Source organism: Palaemon carinicauda, chromosome 28 (assembly GCF_036898095.1).
Source record: "Palaemon carinicauda isolate YSFRI2023 chromosome 28, ASM3689809v2, whole genome shotgun sequence".
NCBI classification, from domain to species: Eukaryota; Metazoa; Arthropoda; class Malacostraca; order Decapoda; family Palaemonidae; genus Palaemon; species Palaemon carinicauda.
The window spans coordinates 60,523,646-60,546,706 of NC_090752.1; the positions used below are offsets into that span (position 1 = coordinate 60,523,646).

The following is a 23,061-nucleotide window of genomic DNA, read 5'->3' on the forward strand; positions in this document are numbered from 1 at the left end:
GATGACAAATTGAACAGTTGCTGATAACTGAATTGTCTTATAACAGAATATATACAATCTCAGTACTTCAAGGTCTGACTGACAATCTTCACTTTTGGCGAGAGAGTTATCAATCTGATTGATGAACATTTTAACAATATCTGCACTAAAATGAATTCTATGTTATACTTAATTAACTGAGAATTTTATATATTGTGCGAAAGCTATTTCGAAGACAAAAATAAATGCATATACCAAATAATGAATGTATTTTGCATTAAAACTTACCCTGTGTGCATAAACATTAAAGCTGTCCCCTCCTTCACATGCATAAATTAATGGGAGTTATTCATCAAAATTATACAATATAATCACATGCCTTGCAGTTTTGTCAAAAACAGGTACAATACCTCCAGTTTACAGATCAGGCAAAAATATGAAAAAAAATATCGTCTGAATAAATGTCATGGCATTAAGACTCCCCCACTTGATATACAATGCAAAAAAACTCGATTATACAATAATACTGAGATGGTATCCTTTTGAATATGAGAGAATGCAGTTACATAAAAGAGAGAGACTATTAAATATGAGAACATATTTATATCATACGTAACAGAGTCATACGCTAGGATACTTAATAGAGTGGCAATATAAAACTTATCATCATCACACAACTCATAAATAACTGTTGGACTAAATTAAATATTGTGCAGGAACCACAACTCTAGAAGAAAAAATGTCAGTGTGTCTTAAATAAAAAAAATAGTGCATCCAAAAAAATAAAGATGGAGCTCAATGCAGATTCAGTGCTTAGGCGAGCCCCTGCCAAAGGCTTTTGGGTAAATTAATGAATTAGCTCATCTCTCAAGCATACCTTCACTGGAAATACTGTAGTATGTAAATTAGTTAAATAGCTCATATCTTGAGCATGCCCTAAATAAATACTGTAGTATGTAAATTAGTTAAATAGCTCATATCTTGAGCATGCCCTAACTCGAAATACTGCAGTGTGTAAATAATGAATTAGCTCATTAACTCATGTCTCGAGCATGCCTTAATTGGAAATACTGCAGTGTGTAAATAATGAATTAGCTCATTAACTCATGTCTCAAGCATGCCCTAATTGGAAATACTGCAGTGTGTAAATAACGAATTAGCTCATTGACTCATGTCTCGAGCATGCCTTAATTGGAAATACTGCAGTGTGTAAATAATGAATTAGCTCATCTCTCGAGCATGCCCTAACTGGAAATACTGTCGTGTCCACAGTAATTATATATAAATAAAATACTCAATTGAATATTTAAGTAATAATCAATGCAGCCAACTGCTTTTTTAAATGAAACTATTTCAGATAATGCAATACAAATTGTGACCAGCATCACAATAGCTACATTTTCTGATTTCTGGTGCAATATTTAGCAACTATGGCAGAATCACAAAAATGGCAAATTGTAAATTGCATTTAGCACTACAAAATAGAATGAAAAATACACACTTCTGCATTGTACTCGGTACAACAATGTACAAGACCGACTCCCGATATGCTTAGAACATCCAACATAGAAAGGCTGAACTAAGATTATGCAATAAATAGCTATAAAATTTTTTTTTCAAAATAAAATAAAAGCCTATCTACACAAATACATTAACTAACTTTGATTTCTCTTAGACTATGATCATCTCTTACTACGCCGTTGGGCAACGGCGTGCTTCTTTCGACAGCGCTCGTTTCGCCGTTGACGACGACTTTATTGCAATTCTCGTCTTGGAACGATTTCTTCTTGCCTTCTTTATACTTTGTGAAGGTGTATAATACTCCACCCGTTGTATTCATAACAATACCTGTGAAAAATTATATGGTCATGAGAAATCCCAATTATCATCTTATAAACTATACTGTCATTGAAGTGAATTGAAATGACCTCCTAATACATACATACATATACCAAGGCACTTCCCCAATTTTGGGGGGTAGCCGACATCAACAAATGAAACAAAACAAAAAGGGGACCTCTACTCTCTACGTTCCTCCCAGCCTAACAAGGGACTCAATCGAGTTCAGCTGGTACTGCTAGGGTGCCACAGCCCACCCTCCCCCGTTATCCACCACAGATGAAGCTTCAGAATGCTGAATCCCCTACTGCTGCTACCTCCGCGGTCATCTAAGGCACCGGAGGAAGCAGCAGGGCCTACCGGAACTGCGTCCTAATGAACTAGATTAAAGCGTTAGAGACACTTGAAATTCCCTCATCATTATATCTACAAGGTTATGTCGTGATAAGATTATAAAATGGAATTATAAAAAAATTATTACAAGGTAACAATGCAATATAAAAATGTCATGTGAATGATAAACATTAAGGATGGGTTTACTTCTCTTGTACAAACAAGTTAAAGTAAAATGAATACCATAAATAAAGTTAAAATGGAGAATTAGGGCTACAAAAAAAGGAGAAAACTACGTGGCAGCGCTAACCAAATCAAATATACTGTACTACCAGCTCAGAGACCACATAAATACCTGGCCAAAGTACATAATGATTAGTCCAGAGAAGTGATTTACTACTAAAGAAGCTTGAATGACATTAAGGTACGTCCACAATAGGGACAAAAGTCGGCAAAACAAAGTACAACTTGGCAGGCCTCAAGGTGTTCTAATGTTGATGAAACATTGTCGTCGAAATGTTGGTAGCGATTTATTTGTGATATATTGGCAAACCTTGTGTGGACGAGTCGATGTGGTTGGAGATATCAGAGCAGACACAGAACACCTACAATGACAGCCAGACCACTAAGTGACCAAGAGATACCCATTGCTATGGGATTCAACCCATAAAATGAGGGTCTCCACCAGAATTCATGTTGATGCCTTTCCTGATGTAAGCAAAAAATCACAACAGCAGCAGATGCTAACAATGCATCCTCATATGCCGACATACTCTTTCAAGTCTCCAGAGACAAATGTGGACGGCATCACCAAGTCGACTTTTGTGTTGCCCAACATTCAAACAAGACCAAGTTTCATACATTGCTCTTGTTTTAAACTTTGTTGTCAACAAGTGTGGATGCACCTTTACTTTTACCCACTCATGGGGCAACAGATAGAAATGTGAGGACCATTGTTTTTCCATAAATTCCTAATGCTTTCTATAATCTGCCAACATATGATAGGGAAGCTGGAGTCAATTTTACTTCATAAATGAATGAATCAGAGACAGAAAAAAGTTCAAATATGATATTTTCATAATAAAATAAATTTTTGAATATACTTACCCGCTGGTTATATAAGAATGGCTAAAGTCTCTTGACGCCCCGGCAGAAAATTCAAAATCTCGCAGCCATCGCAGGTGTACACTAGCGCCCTCGCGGTACTACAGGTAGAACTATACCAAACCCTTCAGATCTTCCATGCCCCATGGTCGTCTCTAGAGGGGAGGAGGGTGGGTTTTTAACTTATATAACCAGCGGGTAAGTATATTAAAAAATTTATTTTATTATGAAAATATAATTTTTAAATATAAAACTTACCCGCTGGTTATATAAGAATGGCTGATTGACACCATTGGTGGCGGGTCAGAGACAGCTACATAATTGGAAATTCACTTAAGAGTTACATAAACAACTTAAGAGGTTCTCACCTGATAAGGAAGCTGACAGCAATGATACTCTGCCTCATTTTGTCTGCTATCCTTAGAAGATCCAGCGGCCCACCCAGGGGGCTGATGATCTCTAGGAGCTGTCAAACGGTGCAATAACCTATAACATGACAGGACCTCAACTAATATGACAAATTCGAAGATAATTTGTATTTTTCCTAACCATACAAACCTTAGCTATTTACAAAGGGTTATTACTTTTAGCGTAGCTGAAATGGCGAGCCATTAGAATTTAACGAGGGTGTATTACCCCCCGCGCTAGTTAGCAGGGGGGTAGGGGAGTGGTAGCTAGCTACCCCTCCTCCCCCTCACACACACGTGAATACTCACTTTCACTTAAGAGGTAGGACTTGTCTTGGGGGACAGGGCTGGCGGGCAAATATGTGTAAATAGCTAAGGTTTGTATGGTTAGGAAAAATACAAATTATCTTCGAATTTGTCATTTGTTCCGTAACCGAAATACAAACCACGCTATTTACAAAGGGTGACTTATCCCTTAGGAAGGGTGGTAAGTCCCCAGCCATACTGGCTTTGGCTTTACCCGGGGACTCAGAATCCGAGTGAGTCGCACTCGAGAAAAGGATTCCCTGCACCTCGCAAGTTCCTTGCTCCGCAAGGAACCATGTGGCCTACGTAAGCTTGTGTGTGAAGGAAGAAGTGTGACCCGTCTTAGGCAGTTGACCTGGAGTTCCAGAAGGAACTCTGGGTTAGGACGTTCCCAATACCACCTCGTCAGGGTATGGGGGACGCGACAGTATTGACTCAATACTTGGAACACAAGGAAGCATGGTTTACCTGCAGAGGTTCGAGGTCAGCTATGCAGAGACCAGGATGCTGCTTCCCCGTAGAGGGGATGATGAAGAAAGAAGTAAGGGCCAGACATACTTCTTTCGTTCATGCAGACTAAAACCTGATAACAATGCCCTCAACCTTCTGCTACCTGTCCAAAAAGGAGCCTGAGGTTAGACCAGCTGTTGTGTAGCCACCACAGAGCGATAGAAAACGTATCGAGACTCCTGTGGGTCACGCCCTGCAGGAAGCGGGCTGCGAAGGTCATCAGACGCTTCCAGACTCCAGCTTGTAGCACCTGCGTCACAGAGTAGTATTACTCGAAGGCGAGGACGTTGCGATGTATCCAACATCGTGCTGTAGGGCGACGTGACGGGGGAGGGTTTGAAGACAGGTCGAGATGAATGTACTCGAGTCCGGGCTGAAGAGGTATACTGGTGACTCTCCCCCCATGTCCTCCATGTGTTCCCAAATCGGCTGCAACTGAGGCCAAACTGCAGCTGTTCCCAGCGCTAACCTCTCGATTCCTTACTGGCAAGAAAGAGAAGGTCTTGGGACATAACACACAGAATGGAGACTCGAAATCTTGAATGAATCGGACCGAAGGGTCGGGACCCTCAGATTCTGAGTCTAGCCAACAACTCAGGAGCGAGCCTGAATGTTGCCTTCCCCTCTTCCTTAGAAAGGGGGGAGTAGTAAGAGACCAAGAAGATTGCTTACACACTGGCCGTGGCCAGAGTGAGCAGAAGACCCAAGGCGGAATACAATCCGAGGCCTGTCGTAAAAGGGTCTTGAGAAGATCTCTTAAAGGACTAAAAGTCCGAGCCATGCTCCAAGTTGGAGGTCTTCCTCCGACTAGGGCAGGGACGATCGTAGCTTCGCATGAGCGAGGATAGATCCAGCGGGCAGGAAAAAGTTATTCCTTTAAGCCTGAAGGTCAGGGAAAGGCTGAGCGACAGGCTTCATTGCCGAGAGCGGAAAGGAGCTTCCTCCCGCCGAAAGGCAATAAGACCGTTATTGCTGGAGAAGAGGCCTCACGGGAAGAGGTATATCTCCCACAGCACCCACCACCTTAGACTCTTCACTTTGCCTGGGAGACCCCTGTGGATGACTATCGCAGATGACGCGACCTCCGTACCGCGACTGTAGCGGGTTGTCTCTTCTAGAGGAGGAAGCGTAGTGTCTCCAGGCATGAAGCCGAAGCAATGCCCCGGTTCGGGAGAGATGTCGCAGTGTGGTTGCTTGAGTAGTCTGCGCCGTGGGAGAAGCTCTCCCGGGAGTTCCGTCAGGGGAAGCAGAGGGTCCAGAAACCGTTCTGCGCATAGTCCCAGTGGAGCTCTCCCATTGAAAGGTTGACAGACAACCTGGTTTTGTTGAGACCCATTGTCCGCAGACAAAAAGGAGGGAAGACGCAGGCGTCGAATTTGTCCCACCATCACCGGAATGCATCTTGCCAGAGTCTCGGGGTCTGAGACTGGGGGTAAGACTAGTGGAAGCTTGAGGTTCCAAGGTGTTGCGATCAGGTCCCCCAGACCAGCACTTGCTGGTTACCCAAGGTCAAAGACCCCTAGGTACACTCTCTCTATGAGGCTCTGCTCGGATAGTCTGAGAGAGACATTCCCCTGCCTGGAATGAGAGAGCCGATGGTGGAATTGAGAGAATCTCAATCATCCCGGTATCTCTACTACAAGATGTGAAGGTGTGAAAATGCGTCCCCTGCTGGTTAGGATGAAGTCGACGCGCAACGGGGCGACTTGGCAGGAGCTGTAGGATCTGAAGAGGGGCCAGACTAAGGCCCTTAAGCCTGCCTGAATGATGGAGAGGTATCCTTCAGGTCTTGACCATAGGCCTGGACCGGAACATGGCCCCCCCCCTTTCCTTTGACGAGTCCGAGAACCGCATCAAGAATGTGGGGAAAGGACAAGAATATCCACTACCATCAAGAGGCTCCATAGGTCAACACCCATTGCAGGTCTAATAGTTCCGCTGGTCCCATAGGGCCAGGGAGTCCGGTTAAACATTGCCTGAAGCCACCGGGACTTGGATCGCCCCACATGGAACTTATCCTGAGGCGACCGTTCGGACTATAGACGGGTCAATGAGGAAAGAAGAACTAGGAAACGTTCCAAGGTAGGGCTGAAAGCTCTGCTTGACTGAGAACAGGTACTGCGACTCTCCTCAGTCTTGCCACAGTCAACCGAAAGGAAGGCTCGGAGGATGCGGTAACAGAATCTGGCGTCCCCAGGTGGTCACCCATCCAAGTACCGACGTTGCTTAACCTCGCTGGACGGACGAGAAGCGGGGTTTCCAATGTGGTAAGGCGGTTGACTCAAAATCATGGCCAGATACTCCAGATGTTGAGGCAGAGGAAGAGAAGGCTCCAAGCAAAATACCATGAGCCCACACTCATGGTCACATTCCGGAAGCTAGTCCCGGCGCTGAAGAAGGTCGAAACCCGAGCCTACCGGAGTTGACCAGCCCTCCAAACAGCAGAGGAGGCGGAAGCCTGCATCTGAGCGGCCAAGAGGAAGGCAGGGAGAGTTCTCTGGGGAAACAAACCTGCTATGCCACGGCGGGATAGCCACACTGCATCATAAGCAGGAATACTTGCAGTCTAGGCTGAATTCGACGAGCACCCTGGAAGATGGATGGAATGGAAACTGAAAGTACCCGTCCTTCCGATCCAGGGTTAAAGGAGTCCTGTCGCCTCGTTACCAGTCTGATCGATTCTGCTGGTCTACGCTGGCCGAAGTTTGTTCGACAAACTTGATCAGGACTGAGAGGTCGACTATGGACATCCCCTCTCAGATCCTTCCTTACAAGAAAGGATCGACTGAGGGGACCGGGGGTGAAGCCGTCGATGATCCTAAGGAAGACCTTCGCCTAAGGTATGGATCATTCTGCCCAACCGGGCAACTCTGCTGACGCTATGGCATAGAGGTTCAGAGACACTGAATTCGCTGACAGAGACAGCAGGCGCGATATCCTTGGCTACTCACAGAGATTGTGCGGGAATGGGCATCGGGAAGCTGTCATTCGGATGAGTAACCTTAAGCATCCTCCCAGCGAAAAAACCTGCAATCCTAGAGTTCGTGAACTCCTTTAGGCCTATGCCCCCCCGGGGGAATCTCCCGTGCCATCTGTTCCTGACAGGAGGAAACTGCAATTGGACACCTTGTCCCAGTTGTCGTAGCCGATAACTTAGGCCGACGTGGTTGAAAGAAAAGGGCGCTGGAGCCCTGCAGAGTCTGGAAGAAAGCGCCTTGGGGGAGTGAAACCGGAAGTCGATTTACTCCGCACAGCAGCTGTCTAAGTCTCTGTCCTTGGGCACAGACAAAACTCTTCTCAAGGATGGAAGGGTGTCTGAGGTCGTCGACCTCCACAGATGAGACACCCGAAGGAAGCCTTCAGTCAGCGCGTCCAGATGGTACAACATCGAGCTTGTCCGCAAGTAGATACTTAACGACGAAAGGCCAAGGTGTCTGAGCTCGAGAGGAGGAAAGTACCCTTGATCTTCCTGTAGCTTCCTTGAACCAAACCTCGGGCCGTAACCGAGGAGGGAAAGAACCTGGTAAGCTCCCAGAGGAAGAGGTAAGCAGTCACCCCTTGTCCGATGGAGAAATCTTGAACGGAAAGCCCCCCCGCCAAAAATCCTTCCAGGGCAGGAGAAGGAGAGAGTACTCGTACAGGAGAGGGGACCCTCGAGACCGACCTCTTGGGAACCAACTTCGCCCTGGGGGAAGTCACCACGAAGTCCACTCCTCTCTTTCTCTTCAGCGTAGGAGAGACAGCCGCTGGTTTGTTACCCTGGCCGGCGAGTACTGGTTTCATAACCCTCAGTAACGCCCGTGCCAGCGGACCAAACCATGTCTGCTGCTCCAAGGACACAGAGTCCGAAATCCTCGCTAAGGTGAAAGGGATCGGGCGATCCTTTGGAGTGGACCCGACGGTACCTGCCTGAAAAGAAGGTGGGGAAGAATGCTGTACTGACCTGTCTTCGTCCTGCACTACCAACCTGTGCTTGGATGGAGGTGATCCCGAGTGCCGTCTAGGAGCACGCGTCCCTGCTGCTACCACCGGCTGTGGAATTCGCCGCGAACTATGGTCGCGCGAGGGCGAACGGTTGCGCAAAGGCGAACAGTCGCGCAAAGGCGAATGGTCGCGCGGGCGCGCGGGCGCGCAGGCGAGCGATCGCGCAGGCGCGCAGGCGAGCGATCGCGCAGGCGCGCAGGCGAGCGATCGCGCAGGCGAGTGGGCAGGTAAATGAACACGTGTCCGAGGCGACGAACGCAAGCGATGGCGTGACGGCGAGGGATCGTGCTGCCGCGTAGGTGAAGAAGATCGCTGGCGATAATGACCGCGTGATGGTAAGCGATGGCGAGCAGCATGTGTAGGTGAATGATCGCGTGAAAGGGTGCGATGGTGATCAGCATCCGCAGGAGGGCGATCGTTCAGGGTTGTGCGATGAGGAGCAGCATGCGTAAGCGGGCAATCGTGCAGGGTTGTGCGATGGCGAGCAGCATGCGCAGGTGAATGATCGCGTGAAAAGGTGCGATGGTGATCAGCATCCGCAGGAGGGCGATCGTTCAGGGTTGTGCGATGAGGAGCAGCATGCGTAAGCGGGCAATCGTGCAGGGTTGTGCGATGGCGAGCAGCATGCGCAGGTGAATGATCGCGTGAAAAGGTGCGATGGTGATCAGCATCCGCAGGAGGGCGATCGTTCAGGGTTGTGCGATGAGGAGCAGCATGCGTAAGCGGGCGATCGTGCAGGGTTGTGCGATGGCGAGCAGCATGCGCAGGTGAATGATCGCGTGAAAGGGTGCGATGGTGATCAGCATCCGCAGGAGGGCGATCGTTCAGGGTTGTGCGATGAGGAGCAGCATGCGTAATCAGCATCCGCAGTTGAGGGTCGCGCGATGGCGATCAGCATCCGCAGTTGAGGGTCGCGCGATGGCGATCAGCATCCGCAGTTGAGGGTCGCGCGATGGCGATCAGCATCCGCAGTTGAGGGTCGCGCGATGGCGATCAGCATCCGCAGTTGAGGGTCGCGCGATGGCGATCAGCATCCGCAGTTGAGGGTCGCGCGATGGCGATCAGCATCCGCAGTTGAGGGTCGCGCGATGGCGATCAGCATCCGCAGTTGAGGGTCGCGCGATGGCGATCAGCATCCGCAGTTGAGGGTCGCGCGATGGCGATCAGCATCCGCAGTTGAGGGTCGCGCGATGGCGATCAGCATCCGCAGTTGAGGGTCGCGCGATGGCGATCAGCATCCGCAGTTGAGGGTCGCGCGATGGCGATCAGCATCCGCAGTTGAGGGTCGCGCGATGGCGATCAGCATCCGCAGTTGAGGGTCGCGCGATGGCGATCAGCATCCGCAGTTGAGGGTCGCGCGATGGCGATCAGCATCCGCAGTTGAGGGTCGCGCGATGGCGATCAGCATCCGCAGTTGAGGGTCGCGCGATGGCGATCAGCATCCGCAGTTGAGGGTCGCGCGATGGCGATCAGCATCCGCAGTTGAGGGTCGCGCGATGGCGATCAGCATCCGCAGTTGAGGGTCGCGCGATGGCGATCAGCATCCGCAGTTGAGGGTCGCGCGATGGCGATCAGCATCCGCAGTTGAGGGTCGCGCGATGGCGATCAGCATCCGCAGTTGAGGGTCGCGCGATGGCGATCAGAAGGCTACGCGTGGAAGCCTGCGCAAAGAAGAAGTCCTTGACCCCGACCTGAACCGAAGTTCTAGATCGCGAGGGCGAACGTGGGCGCACAGGGCACGTAACAGGAACCGCAGGGAAGATCATCTTGAAAGCGCTGACGAACAGGAGAGCGCTGATGAGCAGAAGGGCGCGCAGGGAAACCCTGACACGCAAGGGAAGAACCCCCGTGGGGGCAACCCTTTGCCCCGAAGGAATCGTTGTCCGCCGGGAGACTGATGTCCGTCGGAAGACCGCTGTCCGTCGGGCAGACCGTTGTCCGTCGGGAAGACCGTTGCCCGTCGGAAGACGAGATCAGACTGCTGTCCATCTGCACCAAGGCGGAAGATCGAGAAAAAAGGAGTGTAGGCTGCAAACGGAGATCCAAAAGGGCGCCTCAAGCACCCTTATAGGGAGATGAGAGGCCCTTACGACGAGGCGGACGGAGGGCCTTACGGCGAGGGAGGCCAACAGCAACAGAAGAAACCTCCGAAGAGGAGTCTCTATGAGTGTACTCTCTCGCGAACGAAAGAGAAACACTTCGAGGAAGAGACTGGTCAGCCAGTGACCTAAAAGGAGCAATCCTCCGAAGAGGAGCTCCTGCAGTTGCCCAGCCCCTTGAGCGAAACTGCAGGTGCGACCGCTCAGCACCAAGAGCATAGTCGCACGAAAAAAAAAAAAAAAAAAAAAGGCAAGAGAAGAACCCCCCAAAAGGGGAAAAACTCAAGCCTGGACAGGAAAAACTTCCCTCGGAAGGAAAATGAACTGGAGAGCTGTCCGTCGACACGGGAGTACTACCAGTAGAAGGAGACACGCCCCTGACGAAAATACAAGGGGGGAGGCAGCAACAGCCGAATCCCCAGGACTCAACCAGACAGCTCACACCGTTGCTATATTACAGAAACGAACTAGATCGGTAACTGTAAAAAAATAAAACAAATAATATTAGTACACATTCATTCCCCCGGGAAGGCTCCGAAGAGGAATCCCGAGGGAAAGGAACAAGAATTACACAACAGGCACGTGCCCTCACAACCACTTACACTCGCGGAAGGAGAGCTGTAACCAAAACAGAATTATAACAATTATAATTATGTAACTATGTAATTATGTAATTAAAAAATGAATGAACACTAAAGAAAGAACGAAAACCCCGAAAGGAATCGTTCTACAAGCTGAAAAAAAACAACTACAATTAGATTCATAACTAATTGATACAAACGTACGCGTAGCAACCCCCCACACGGAAAGGAAGCTAGGCTACAAGGGCGTAGTAACACGTAGTAAAAAGGGTGAACGACCTCAAGAGAGAGAGAGAGAGAGAGAGAGAAAGACATAAGTCAAACTCGATCGCCACCCATAAAATACGCCGTGGTGGCCTAACTGCCGAGGCCTCCACGTAGATATCGTACACTACACACACACATCTGAAAAGGAAACTTACTTATTTCTATACTCAAATATATATACAAACATGAAAACATGTTTACATATATATTGAGTAAAAGAAAAGTAAGCGATTAAGTAAAGACAAAACAGACAATGGCTGCCAAGCGAGGACCAAGACAGAGACGTCTGTCACAGTCCGAGCCAAAAGTGAAAGTGAGTATTCACGTGTGTGTGAGGGGGAGGAGGGGTAGCTAGCTACCACTCCCCTACCCCCCCCGCTAACTAGCGCGGGGGGTAATACACCCTCGTTAAATTCTAATGGCTCGCCATTTCAGCTACGCTAAAAGTAATAACCCTTTGTAAATAGCGTGGTTTGTATTTCGGTTACGGAACAAACCCTTGTTCTGGCCCCACTCTAGGAACAAATTGACCACCTGACCAAACAATAGATTGCGGAAGACTGACGACCAATCTCCACATAAACCATAACTAAAAACCAAGTTCCAAGAGAAAGAAAAAGGTATTAGGAAAAAGGGAACGTAGTGGTAGATCACTCCCCTACTATCGCATTCGCTGCTACGAATGGACAGAACGTATAACAGTCCTCATAGAGAGTCTGAACATGCTTTAAATAATGAGATGCGAATACGGACTTACTCCTCCAAAAGGTCGTATCCATCAAACTTTGCAGAGAACGGTTCTGTTTAAAAGCCACTGAAGTCACTACCGCTCTGACTTCATGTGTCTTCACCTTGAGAAGCCTCTGATCTGCCTCATCACACTGGGCGTGAGCCTCTCTAATTAAGAGCCTAATGAAAAAGGATAAGGCATTCTTTGACATGGGCAGTGAAGGTTTTCGAACTGCACACCACAGAGCGTCTGAGTCGCCTCTCAAACTCTTAGTTCTGTCCAAATAGAGTCGTAATGCTCTTACAGGGCAGAGCACTTTCTCCAACTCGTCTCCCACCACATCATAAAGGTTAGGAATCTCGGAGGATTTTGGCCATGGGCGGGAAGGATTTTCATTCTTGGCCAAAAATCCCAACTGTAAGGAGCAAATGGCTTTTCCATCCCGGAAACCAATGTTCCTGCTTAAAGCGTGAACTTCACTAACCCTTTTAGCAATGGCTAGACTAACCAGAAACAAAGTTTTCAAGGTTAGGTCCTTAAACGAAGCCGAGTGTAAAGGCTCAAATCTGTCACTCATGAGGAATTTAAGCACTACGTCCAAGTTCCAGGCAAGTGATTGTGATTGTCTTTTCTTGGAGGTATCAAAAGACTTAAGCAGGTCCTGCAGATCCTTATTATTGGAAAGGTCTAAGATCCTGTGCCTAAAAACCGTAGCCAACATACTTCTGTAACCTTTGATTGTAGAGGACGAGAAGTTATGTTTATTTCTGAGGTCTAGGAAGAAATCTGCTATCCGAGTCAAAGAGGTACTGGATGAAGAAACGGAGTTAGCTCTAAACCATTCTCTGAACAACTCCCACTTGGACTGATACACCTTGATGGTGGAAGACCTCCTTGCTCTCGCAATAGCTTTGGCTGCCTTCTTCGAAAAGCCTCTAGCTCTAGCGAGTTTTTCGATAGTCTGAAGGCAGTCAGACGTAGAGCTCGGAGGTTTAGGTGGTTTTGAGCCAAGTGAGGTTGTCTGAGAAGATCTGGTCTTAAGGGAAGGCTTCTTGGGACATCTACCATTCATTCTAGTACCTCTGGAAACCAGCTTCTTGACAGCCAGAACGGAGCTATCAGAGTCATCCTGGTTTCTTCGTGGGACACGAACTTCTGTATCACTTTGTAGAGAATCTTGAAGGGAGGGAATGCATAAACCTCCATGTGTGACCAATTTGTTAGAAAAGCGTCTACAGTATGTGCATGGCTTTGGGATCCGGTACCGGTGAACAGTAACACTCCAGTCTCTTCGTCTTTGCGGTTGCAAAAAGATCTACGCGAGGATGACCCCGTAACTGCCACAAATTCTTGCAGACCTCTTGGTGTAACATCCATTCTGTGGGGAGAACTTGATCCCTCCTGCTGAATCTGTCCGCACTTACAATGTTGACCCCCTGAATAAAACGAGTCAAAAGTGTCACTTTCCTTTCCTCTGCCCATATGAGAAGAGGTCTCGCTATCTCGTACAGAGTCCATGAGAGAGTCCCGCCTTCCTTTGCTATATAAGCTAGGGCTGTGGTGCTGTCCGCATTGATTTGGACTACTTTGATCAGGATATGCTCTTCGAAGCCTTTGAGGGCCAGATGTATTGCCAAAAGCTCCTTTTGGTTTATGTGGAGAGTTTTTTGCTCTATCGTCCACAGACCCAAGAGCTCCTTCTTCCCTAATGTTGCCCCCCACCCCGAGTTTGAGGCATCGGAAAACAACACGAGGTCTGTGCTCTTCTGATGTAAAGACAGGCCTTCCTTCAGTTTGTGCTCGCCGTTCGACCACTGAAGATGTGACTTTATGGAGTCCGTGATGGGAATGCTTTCCCTGTCGAGACTGTCCCCTTTTTTCCAATGCCAATTGAGGTGAAACTGAAGATCTACGTTTACGCCCCGTAAATGTAACCTCCTCAGAGTCACGAACTTCTCCAATGATGAGAGTCCCCAGAAGGCTCATCCATTCCCTTACTGAGCTGAGGTCCTTCTTTATAAAAGCTTGAAGTTTTAGGAGAGCTGTTTGGATCCTCACAGGCGATGGAAAAGCCTGAAAACTCTGTAAATCTCCATCCCCAAATAAAGAATCTCCTGGGATGGAGTCAGCTGCGATTTCTTCGAACTCACCAGGAGTCCCAGTTCCTTGGTCAATTCCAGTGTCATTCTCAAGTCCTTCAAACAGCAATCAGCTGAAGTGGCTCTTATAAGCCAATCGTCCAGGTACAGGGAGGCCCTGATTCTCCTTGAATGCAGCATGCTTGCCACATTCAGCATGATCTTGGTGAACAATAGAGGTGCTGTGCAGAGACCGAAACATAAGGCTCTGAATTGGAAGACCTTGTTTCCGTACATGAATATCAGATAACGTCTGCCGCTGGGATGTACTGGAATATGGAGGTAGGCGTCCTGGAGGTCTAATGAGACCATGCAATCGTCCCTCCTTACCGCCGCCAGAACCGTCTTCGGAGTCTCCATGGTAAATGTCGTGTTCTGGACGTAACCATTTAGAAAACTTACGTCCAGAACCAGTCTCCATTCCCCTGAACTCTTGGGAACTAAGAAAAGCCGGTTGTAAAACCCCGGAGATGTTAAATCTTGCACTCTCTCTATTGCTCGCTTCTCTAGTAACAGAGACATCTGAAGCCGCATGGCCTGCCTCTCTGGTCCCTCCCTGTATCTGGGCGATAGATCCACCGGATTTGTGACTAGTGGAGGATTTGATAGAAATAGGATTTTGTATCCTTCCTTCAACACTTGGACGGACCAAGGGTCCACTCCATTCCTCTCCCAAGCCTTCCAGAAGTAAATCAGCCTGGCACCTACTGCTGTCTGAAGGATAGGGCAGTCAGACTCTACCTCGGGCGGTCTTGGTTCCTCTCCTCTTAGGTTTTCTCCCATCGGATCTGAAAGAACCCCTTCCGGTAGGTTTACCACGAAAGGGCTGAGAAGGTCGTACCCCAGAAGTACTTTCCTTTGGTTTAAGGGACGAAAACGAAGAAAGTAGAACTTTCCTGGCCGTATTGGCCACTAGGACATGCGTGGCCTTTTGGGTGAGAGCAGTGGCCACTTCCCCTACCAACTCTTGTGGAAATAGAGTAGATGACAGAGGAGAGAAGAGTAACTCCGATCTCTGGTAAGGGGAGACTCCCGCTGAGAGAAAGGAACACAGAGTAGCCCTCTTCTTAATCACTCCAGCCGTGAACAGAGCAGCTAACTCGTTAGAGCCATCCCTCACACCCTTGTCCATGCAGGACATCAAATGAATAAGGCCACTAGTGTCCGTGCCTTTCATTTCAGAGACCTTCTTGCTTAAGGCTCCCAATGACCAGTCTAGCTAATTAAAAACTTCAAAGGCCCTGAACAAGCCTTTAAGTAAATGGTCAAACTCTGTCACTGACCACCATACTTTCGTTTTCCTCAAGGCCAGGCGACGAGAAGAATCCACCAGACTCGAGAAATCTCCCTGGGCAGAGGCAGGAACTCCCAAGCCCAGAGCTTCCCCAGTCTCGTACCAAACATTGGATTTGGAAGCCAATCTTGCGGGTGGAAAAGCAAAGGCCGTTTTGCCAAGAGTCCTCTTTGAATCCATCCAGGAACCCATTAATTTCAAGGCTCATTTAGAACAGCGTGAGAGCACCATCTTAGTATAAATGGGCACTTTAGTAGCCTTCCCTAGGGTAAATTCTGATGGGGGAGAACGAGGAGCCACAGGGGTAAAGTGGTCAGGAAAAAGGCCTGTGAAAATAAACATCAACTTCTTAAGATCTACAGAATGTTGATAATGCTTCTCTTCTTCCTCTTCCGAAATGGCTTCTAATGGTTCGTCCATGTCAGAAACCTCCTCAGGGTCATCTTCTGGCAGTCCAGCTGTTGCTACAGCCTGAACCGAAGAGTCAATGTCGGAATGAGAACGCTTGCTATGGCCAGTAATTGCTTCTATTGGGCGATCACTAGTCTTTCGTTTAAACTCACCTGTAGTTTGGGGAACAGCCTCCAACTGAAGCGGAGAGGTTGAGGTTGACCGGTGTGTGACGCCATGAATGGACTGACGCTCGGTGTCAAGGGTCAACTGCCGCGTGTCGTCGCGTGGACGCCTAGTGTCCGCTTGCTGTTGAATGGACTGACGCTCGGCGTCAGGGGTCAACTGCCGTGTGTCGTCGCGTGGACGCCTAGCGTCCACTTGCTGTTGACGCCTAGCGTCCACTTGCTGTTGACGCTGATGCTCCATCGCATCACGAGTCGACTGCCGAGAGCCGTCACGGTGATGCATTGCGTCCACTTGTCGCCGCCGCCGTTCCTCGTAGCGTTCGTAAGTCGATTGTTTGGCAAAAGCTCCATGACGCGACTCATCTAAATCAACCTGCCGTTGAGCACTGCGGATGGGAGATCGCCTGTGCGATAACAAGTCAGCACCAGACAAAACAGGCCGCCTGTGCGACAACGGGTCCAAAGACTGACGCCCAACCGCAGGTTGATAAGACCGTATTGATGACGAGAGCTGTTGTTTCATGCCCAAAAGCATAGACCACTTAGGATTGCCAGAATGCGATATATTCGACTCCTCTTCTAAGGGGAGATCGTCTTCTATCTCACTATCACCAAGCTTCCCACTTTCGGGAGACGAAAGCCAGTCTGACGGAAGCAGCGGAGCATGAATCGTCATATCAGCAACAGGCAAAAGTTCTGAATCGGACTGTAACACATCGCCAACTACACCACGGTCAGAGCGTTTCGCAGGTGTGCAAGCGTCAGGGGAAGGGAAACGCTCAGGTGTATCCCAAGTACTACAGCCTGGCCGACGCATAGGCGATTCGTGACGTTGAACGACCGCTAGCGATTTTCTTTTGAGCGGTCTGGACGCGTGACGCCAGGCCTCGCTACCCGAACATTCATCGGAGGAGGGTGATAACGCACCAACCTCATCTTTTCTATGATGAGGGCGAGCGACCTGTGCTACGGCAGCAGGAACGCTCGAAGGGCCGTCTGTACGACTGATGAAGCCTCTCATTCCCTTTTGCCGTCCGACATTACTTCTCCCATGGGTTCGGGAGCTTGAAAGAGGTCGTAGGCTGGACGAACGACAAGATCATGCAGACGCACCCTCCGCAACATTGAACTCATTTGAAACACTTTTCACATTTCCTTCAGTCACGATTTTTCAATACCTTGATTTCGAATAAAATCTGATTTCTATCCGCCGCTAAAGACTCAACTCTTTCACTGAGAGCCTGAATAGCGGTAAACATATCCTTCATAGAAGGTTCCTTCTGTTGCTGATCTACCACTACGGGGGAAGGAATAGGATCAATGACATTAGGCAAGGTTAAATCACCAGAGCGTGATGAACTGCGCCTAACCCTGTCCCTCTCTAATCTCTTAATATAACGTTCATATGTTATCCATTCATTATCGGTTAATGAAACGCATTCATCACACCGATCCCCAAAAGATCATGATTTTTCCCTACATTTAATGCAAATATTATGTGGATCTACAGAACCCTTTGGAAGTCGAGAACGACAACCTTTAACACACACTTCCGAATTACAGGGGAGGGGTCAGCCATAATGAAAAGTTAAGAGAGACCGAAAACATAAAACAAAGGTTAAATTATTTAATATAACTCCAAACAAAAAGATTTCAAGAGTAAACGAAAAAGACATCAATTAAGCGAAAGCCCAAAGTCAAAAAACGTAGAACATCACCAAATAACGTCCAAACAGATAATAAAGTGAGAGAGAATTTCCAATAGTACAGCCAGCAATTCCTGCAGGAGAAGATCTGAAGGGTTTGGTAGTACCGCGAGGGCGCTAGTGTACACCTGGCACACCTGCGATGGCCGCGAGATTTTGAATTTTCTGCCGGGGCGTCAAGAGACTTTAGTCATTCTTATATAACCAGAGGGTAAGTTTTATATTTAAAAAATGAAATTAATTATAGAGGAGTTGTGCACCCAGTGATTATGAGAAAACCTAACTTAGTTCTTTCAAGGACCTGACTTCTTCATAAACACCGAGCAGTAAATGATAAATAAAATAATGAGCTTTGATCCTTACATGAACACATACAATTTATTACAAAACATTTTATATAAATGGAATAGCACTAACTGGTTTTAAGAAGTACAGTTCTGTACTGCTCCTTACCTGTAATATTCAATGGATGATATTTAACACCTCCAAAGACAAAAAAGCCAACTAGAGTCTGGATCACTGACTTGGCAACCGATACAAGCGATGTTGTCAATGCACTATTTAAGGCGGTGCACAGGAAGAGCGAGTAGTTCAAGACAGCCCCCAAACATATAAGAGTCCAGAATGTTAACTGAAACCCGACATCTGGAAATACAAAAATACAATAAGCAAGTACTGTATACTTCTCAATCATACACCCTGACTTTATTTTAATCTTAACCCTTTTACCCCCAAAGGACGTACTGGTACGTTTCACAAAACTCATCCCTTTACCCCCATAGACGTACCGGTACGTCCTTGTAAAAAATGACAAATTCGAAGATAATTTGTATTTTTCCTAACCATACAAACCTTAGCTATTTACAGAGGGTTTACCTTTTAGCGCAGCTGAAATGACAAGCCAATAGTTTTAACGAGGGTTAATTACCCCCGCGCTAGTTAGCGGGGGGTGGGGAAGGGTAGCTTGCTACCCCTCCCCCCCTCCACACACCGGTGACTTGCTTCACTTCACTTAGAGGTAGGACTTGACTTGGGGGTCAGGGACGGCGGGCACATATGTGTAAATAGCTAAGGTTTGTATGGTTAGGAAAAATACAAATTATCTTCGAATTTGTCATTTGTTCCGTATCCGAAATACAAACCACGCTATTTACAGAGGGTGACTTACCCCTTAGGAAGGGTGGAAATTCCCCAGCCTTACTGACTTCGGCTTGCCCGGGGGCTCGATCCCTCAGTGAGCAGCACTAGAGAGAGGGAGCCCCTGTACCTCACAAGTTCCTAGCATCGCTAGGAACGAGTGGCCTACATAAGCAGTGTGAGGAGGAGAGTGTGACTCGTCCTATGAAGTTGACCTTGAGACCTTCAGATAGGAATTCTAGGATAGGACGTTCCCCATACCACCTCGTCAGGGTATGGGAGACGCAACAGTATTAAGCTTAATACTAGGAGCACAAAGAAGCATGGGTTACCTGCAGAGGTCAAGGTCAGCTATGCGAGGACCAGGATGCTGCTTCCCCAAGAGAGGGGAGAATGAAGAAAGAAGTAAGGGTCAGACATACTCTTTCATTCACGCAGACTAAGACCGGGTAACAACGCCCTCAACCTACTGCTACTTGTCCAAAAAGGAGTCTGAGGTTAGACCAGCTGTTGTGCAGCCACCACAGGGCCGATAGAAAACGTATCGAGGCTCCTGTGGGTCACGTCTTGCAGGTAGTGGGCTGTGAAGGTCGTTTGACGCTTCCAGACCCCAGCTTGAAGTACCTGCGTCACAGAGAAGTTTCTCTTGAAGGCCAGGGATGTAGCAATACCCCTGACATCATGGGCCCGAGGTCGACGTGACGGAGGAGGGTCAGGATTCAGGGCATGGTGGATAACCCTTCGAATCCAAGCAGAGATGGTGTTCCTGGTGACCCTCCTCTTTGTCCTGCCTGTGCTCACAAACAAAGCTCGCACATGAGGACGGACTGCAGCCGTTCTCTTCAAGTAGTACCTCAGACACCTCACTGGGCATAGTAGCAGCTGGTCTGGGTCGTTTGTTACAGAACGGAGACTCGCGATCCTGAAAGAGTCGAACCGAGGATCCGGCACTCCAGGATTCTGAGTCTTGGCCACAAACTCAGGGACGAACCTGAACGTTACCTCCCCCCATCCCCTTGAATGGGCGATGTCGTACGAGAGACCATGAAGTTCACTAACTCGCTTGGCCGAAGCCAAGGCGAGTAGGAAAGCGACCTGAGGACTCGAACCACGTTCCAAGGAGGGGGTCTCACTTCCGACTGGGGGCAGGTAAGCTCATAGCTACGTATGAGTAAAGAGAGTTCTAGCGATGAAGAAATATCCACGCCCTTCAATCTGAAGGCCAAGCTTAAGGCTGAGCGATAGCCTTTCACTGCCGAGACAGAAAGGCGCATTTCTTCTCGCAGATACACGAGGAAGTCCGCTATTGCTGGAATAGTGGCATCGAGTGGAGAGATACCCCTTCCACGACACCAACCACAAAAGACTCTCCACTTTGCTTGGTAGACTCCCTCAGAGGACCTTCGCAGGTGCCGAGACATTCTCTCCGCAACCTGTTGCGAAAAGCCTCTCTCCGCGAGGAGACGCTGGATAGTCTCCAGGCGTGAAGCCGCAGCGAGGCTACGGCCCTGTGAGGGACGCCGGAGTGGGGTTGTCTGAGAAGCTCGTGTCGTGGAGGAAGCTCCCTTGGGAGATCCGTCAGGAGTTGCAGAAGGTCCGGAAACCATTCCGCGTGATGCCATAGCGGAGCTACCAGAGTCATGGAACAGTTGTGCTCACCCAGGATCTCGAAATACCTCCTCTGCTGGAGGTGAGGAGGAGGGATGAGCTTGTTCCCGGCAGTGGAACGACTGGAGGAGGCAAGGAGTGCGAGCTGAGCGTTGGCCCTAGCCCTGGCACTCTTCAGCCCCCGAGACCAGGGCAGAGCTGCACTGGTCTTAGGGGCCTTCCGAACGTCAAACACTTCATCCAGAATCGTGTCTTTGCCTTCACAGGGGGCGATGACCGGATCCGTAAGCCCGTTAAGTTGCCTTATCAGGCTTAGGACCTGCCAGAAGGCATGTTCGGATTCTTGCTGTTCTCCTCCCTGCGGGCTGGCAGCTAAGTCTCCTGCCCCAGGAACCTCTTCCTGGGGTGATATGTGGACATTCCCCTGGGTAGTCGTGGGTTCCTGACAAATCCTTGCAGAGGATTTAGGGACGGTCTTGGAATCCTTGGATTCCCTCCTGGGAGGGATACAGGATCCCAACAACGAGTTTCGAGGGGCCACTTCCTCACGAGACGATTCTCCTGCCTGAAGCGAAGTCTCCCTCCCTGGTGCCGAGGGGAAGACTACCGCCCCACTGGACTCACCTGAGGACGGAAAGGCCTCGTCCACGGGAGGAGAGAGTACTCGTGCAGGAGAAGGGACCTTCGCGACCAACCTCTTGGGAACCAACTTCGCCCTGGGGGAAGTCACCACGAAGTCCACTCCTCTCTTTCTCTTCAGCGTAGGAGAGACAGCCGTTGGTTTGTTACCCTGGCCGGCGAGTGCTGGTTTCATAACCCTCACTAACGCCCGTGCCAGAGGACCAAACCAAGTCTGCTGCTCCAAGGACACAGAGTCCGAAATCCTCGCTAAAGGGAAAGGGATCGGGCGATCCTTCGGAGTGGACACGACGGTACCTGCCTGAAAAGAAGGTGGGGAAGAATGATGTACTAACCTCTCCTCGTCCTGCACTACCAACCTGTGTTTGGATGGAGGTGATCCCGAGTGCCGTCTAGGAGCACGCGTTCTTGCTGCTACCACCGGATACGGAATTCGCCGCGAACGATGGTCGCGCGGGCGCGCAGTTGGATGATCGCGCGGGCGCACAGGCGAGCGGTCGTGCAGGCGAGTGGGCGGGTAAATGAACGCGTGTCCGAGGCGACGAACGCAAGCGTTGGCGCGACGGCGAGGGAACGCGCTGCCGCGTAGGTGAGGAAGATCGCTGGCGATGTAGATCCACAGGCGATCGATGACGAGCTGGTGAGTGCAGTCGCTCAAGTTGGCGATGGCGCGATGTGGCATGTCGACGCACTGGCGTGCGATGGTGAGCAGCATGCGCAGGTGAATGACCGCGTAATGGGGTGCGATGGTGATCAGCATCCGCAGGAGGGCGATCGTGCAGGGGCGAGCGATGGCGAGCAGCATGCGCAGGAGGGCGATCGCGTGATGGCGAGCGATGGCGAGCAGCATGCGCAGGTGGGCGATCGCGTGATGGGGTGCGATGGTGATCAGCATCCGCAGGAGGGCGATCGTGCAGGGGCGAGCGATGGCGAGCAGCATGCGCAGGAGGGCGATCGTGCAGGGGCGAGCGACGGCGAGCAGCATGCGCAGGCGGGCGATCGCGCGATGGCGAGCTAGAAGCTGGCGAACCATGTTCCTTCAAGAGCGTTGGAGAACGTTGGCGCGCTAGCTGTCACTGTTGAATAGGCGATACTAGGATCGCCTGTGTGCGCTGGCAAGCAGGTGAACGCTGGCGAGGAGGTAATCGCTGGCAAGCTGGAGATCGCTGGCGAGCAGAAGGTCGACGCGTGTCATGTGAAAGGACAGGTGGCGCGGCGCGTTCACGAGCAGGAACTGGGAGATCGCTGGCGCGTTGGCGAACATGTGTTTTTGACACACGGGCAGCACGGTGTTGCGTAGCCACAGGACCAGGCAGATGGTGAGCAGGGAGCTCAGCAGGAATTAAAGGGTGGTCAGAGACTGCAGGGCGATGGTCCTCAAATGAGCGCTGACGCTCGGAAGAGAGCTGACGAGCAGGAGAGCGCTGGCGAGGGGGGCGAACATCAGGAGAGAGCCCACGAGCAGCAGAGTCCTGGCGAGCAGGAGATCGTCGACGAGCAGGAGAGCGCTGGCGAGCAGGAGAGCACTTGCGCGCTAGCACTGCTCGCGTAAGGGAAGGATCCCTTAGCCCCGAAGGGACCGTTGCCCGTCGGGTGACGAGTTCTCCAGAAGGCGAAGATCTGGCAGGAGATGGTGAGCGGTCTGCAGAGAGGTTCAAGGAAGGCGGAGCTGTAGGTTGAAGCTGACAAGGAGAGTCCCCCCCGGAGGATGAAGACCCAAAAAGGCGCCTCTTAGTCCCCCTGTAAGGGGAAGGGAGGCCCTTGTGGCGTAGCGGACGGTGAGCCTTACGGCGGAGGCGGCCTCGGGGAAGATCGTCGGGAC

General features: G+C 49.7%; 1 protein-coding gene across 2 annotated transcripts in view; it reads right to left on the reverse strand.

Moving 5' to 3' along the window:
* Nucleotides 1-197: 197 nt before the first annotated feature.
* The window catches only part of LOC137621636 (uncharacterized), a 50,887-nt gene continuing 28,023 nt past the window's right edge, over nt 198-23,061 (reverse strand). For both annotated transcript variants that reach the window (XM_068352105.1, XM_068352104.1), the window contains 2 exons: nt 18,309-18,500; nt 198-1,827 (listed from right to left, as the gene is read on the reverse strand). In XM_068352105.1, the coding sequence (XP_068208206.1) occupies nt 1,631-1,827; nt 18,309-18,500 (389 nt within the window). In that variant the 3' untranslated portion in view covers nt 198-1,630. The remainder of the gene's footprint in view (nt 1,828-18,308; nt 18,501-23,061) is intronic.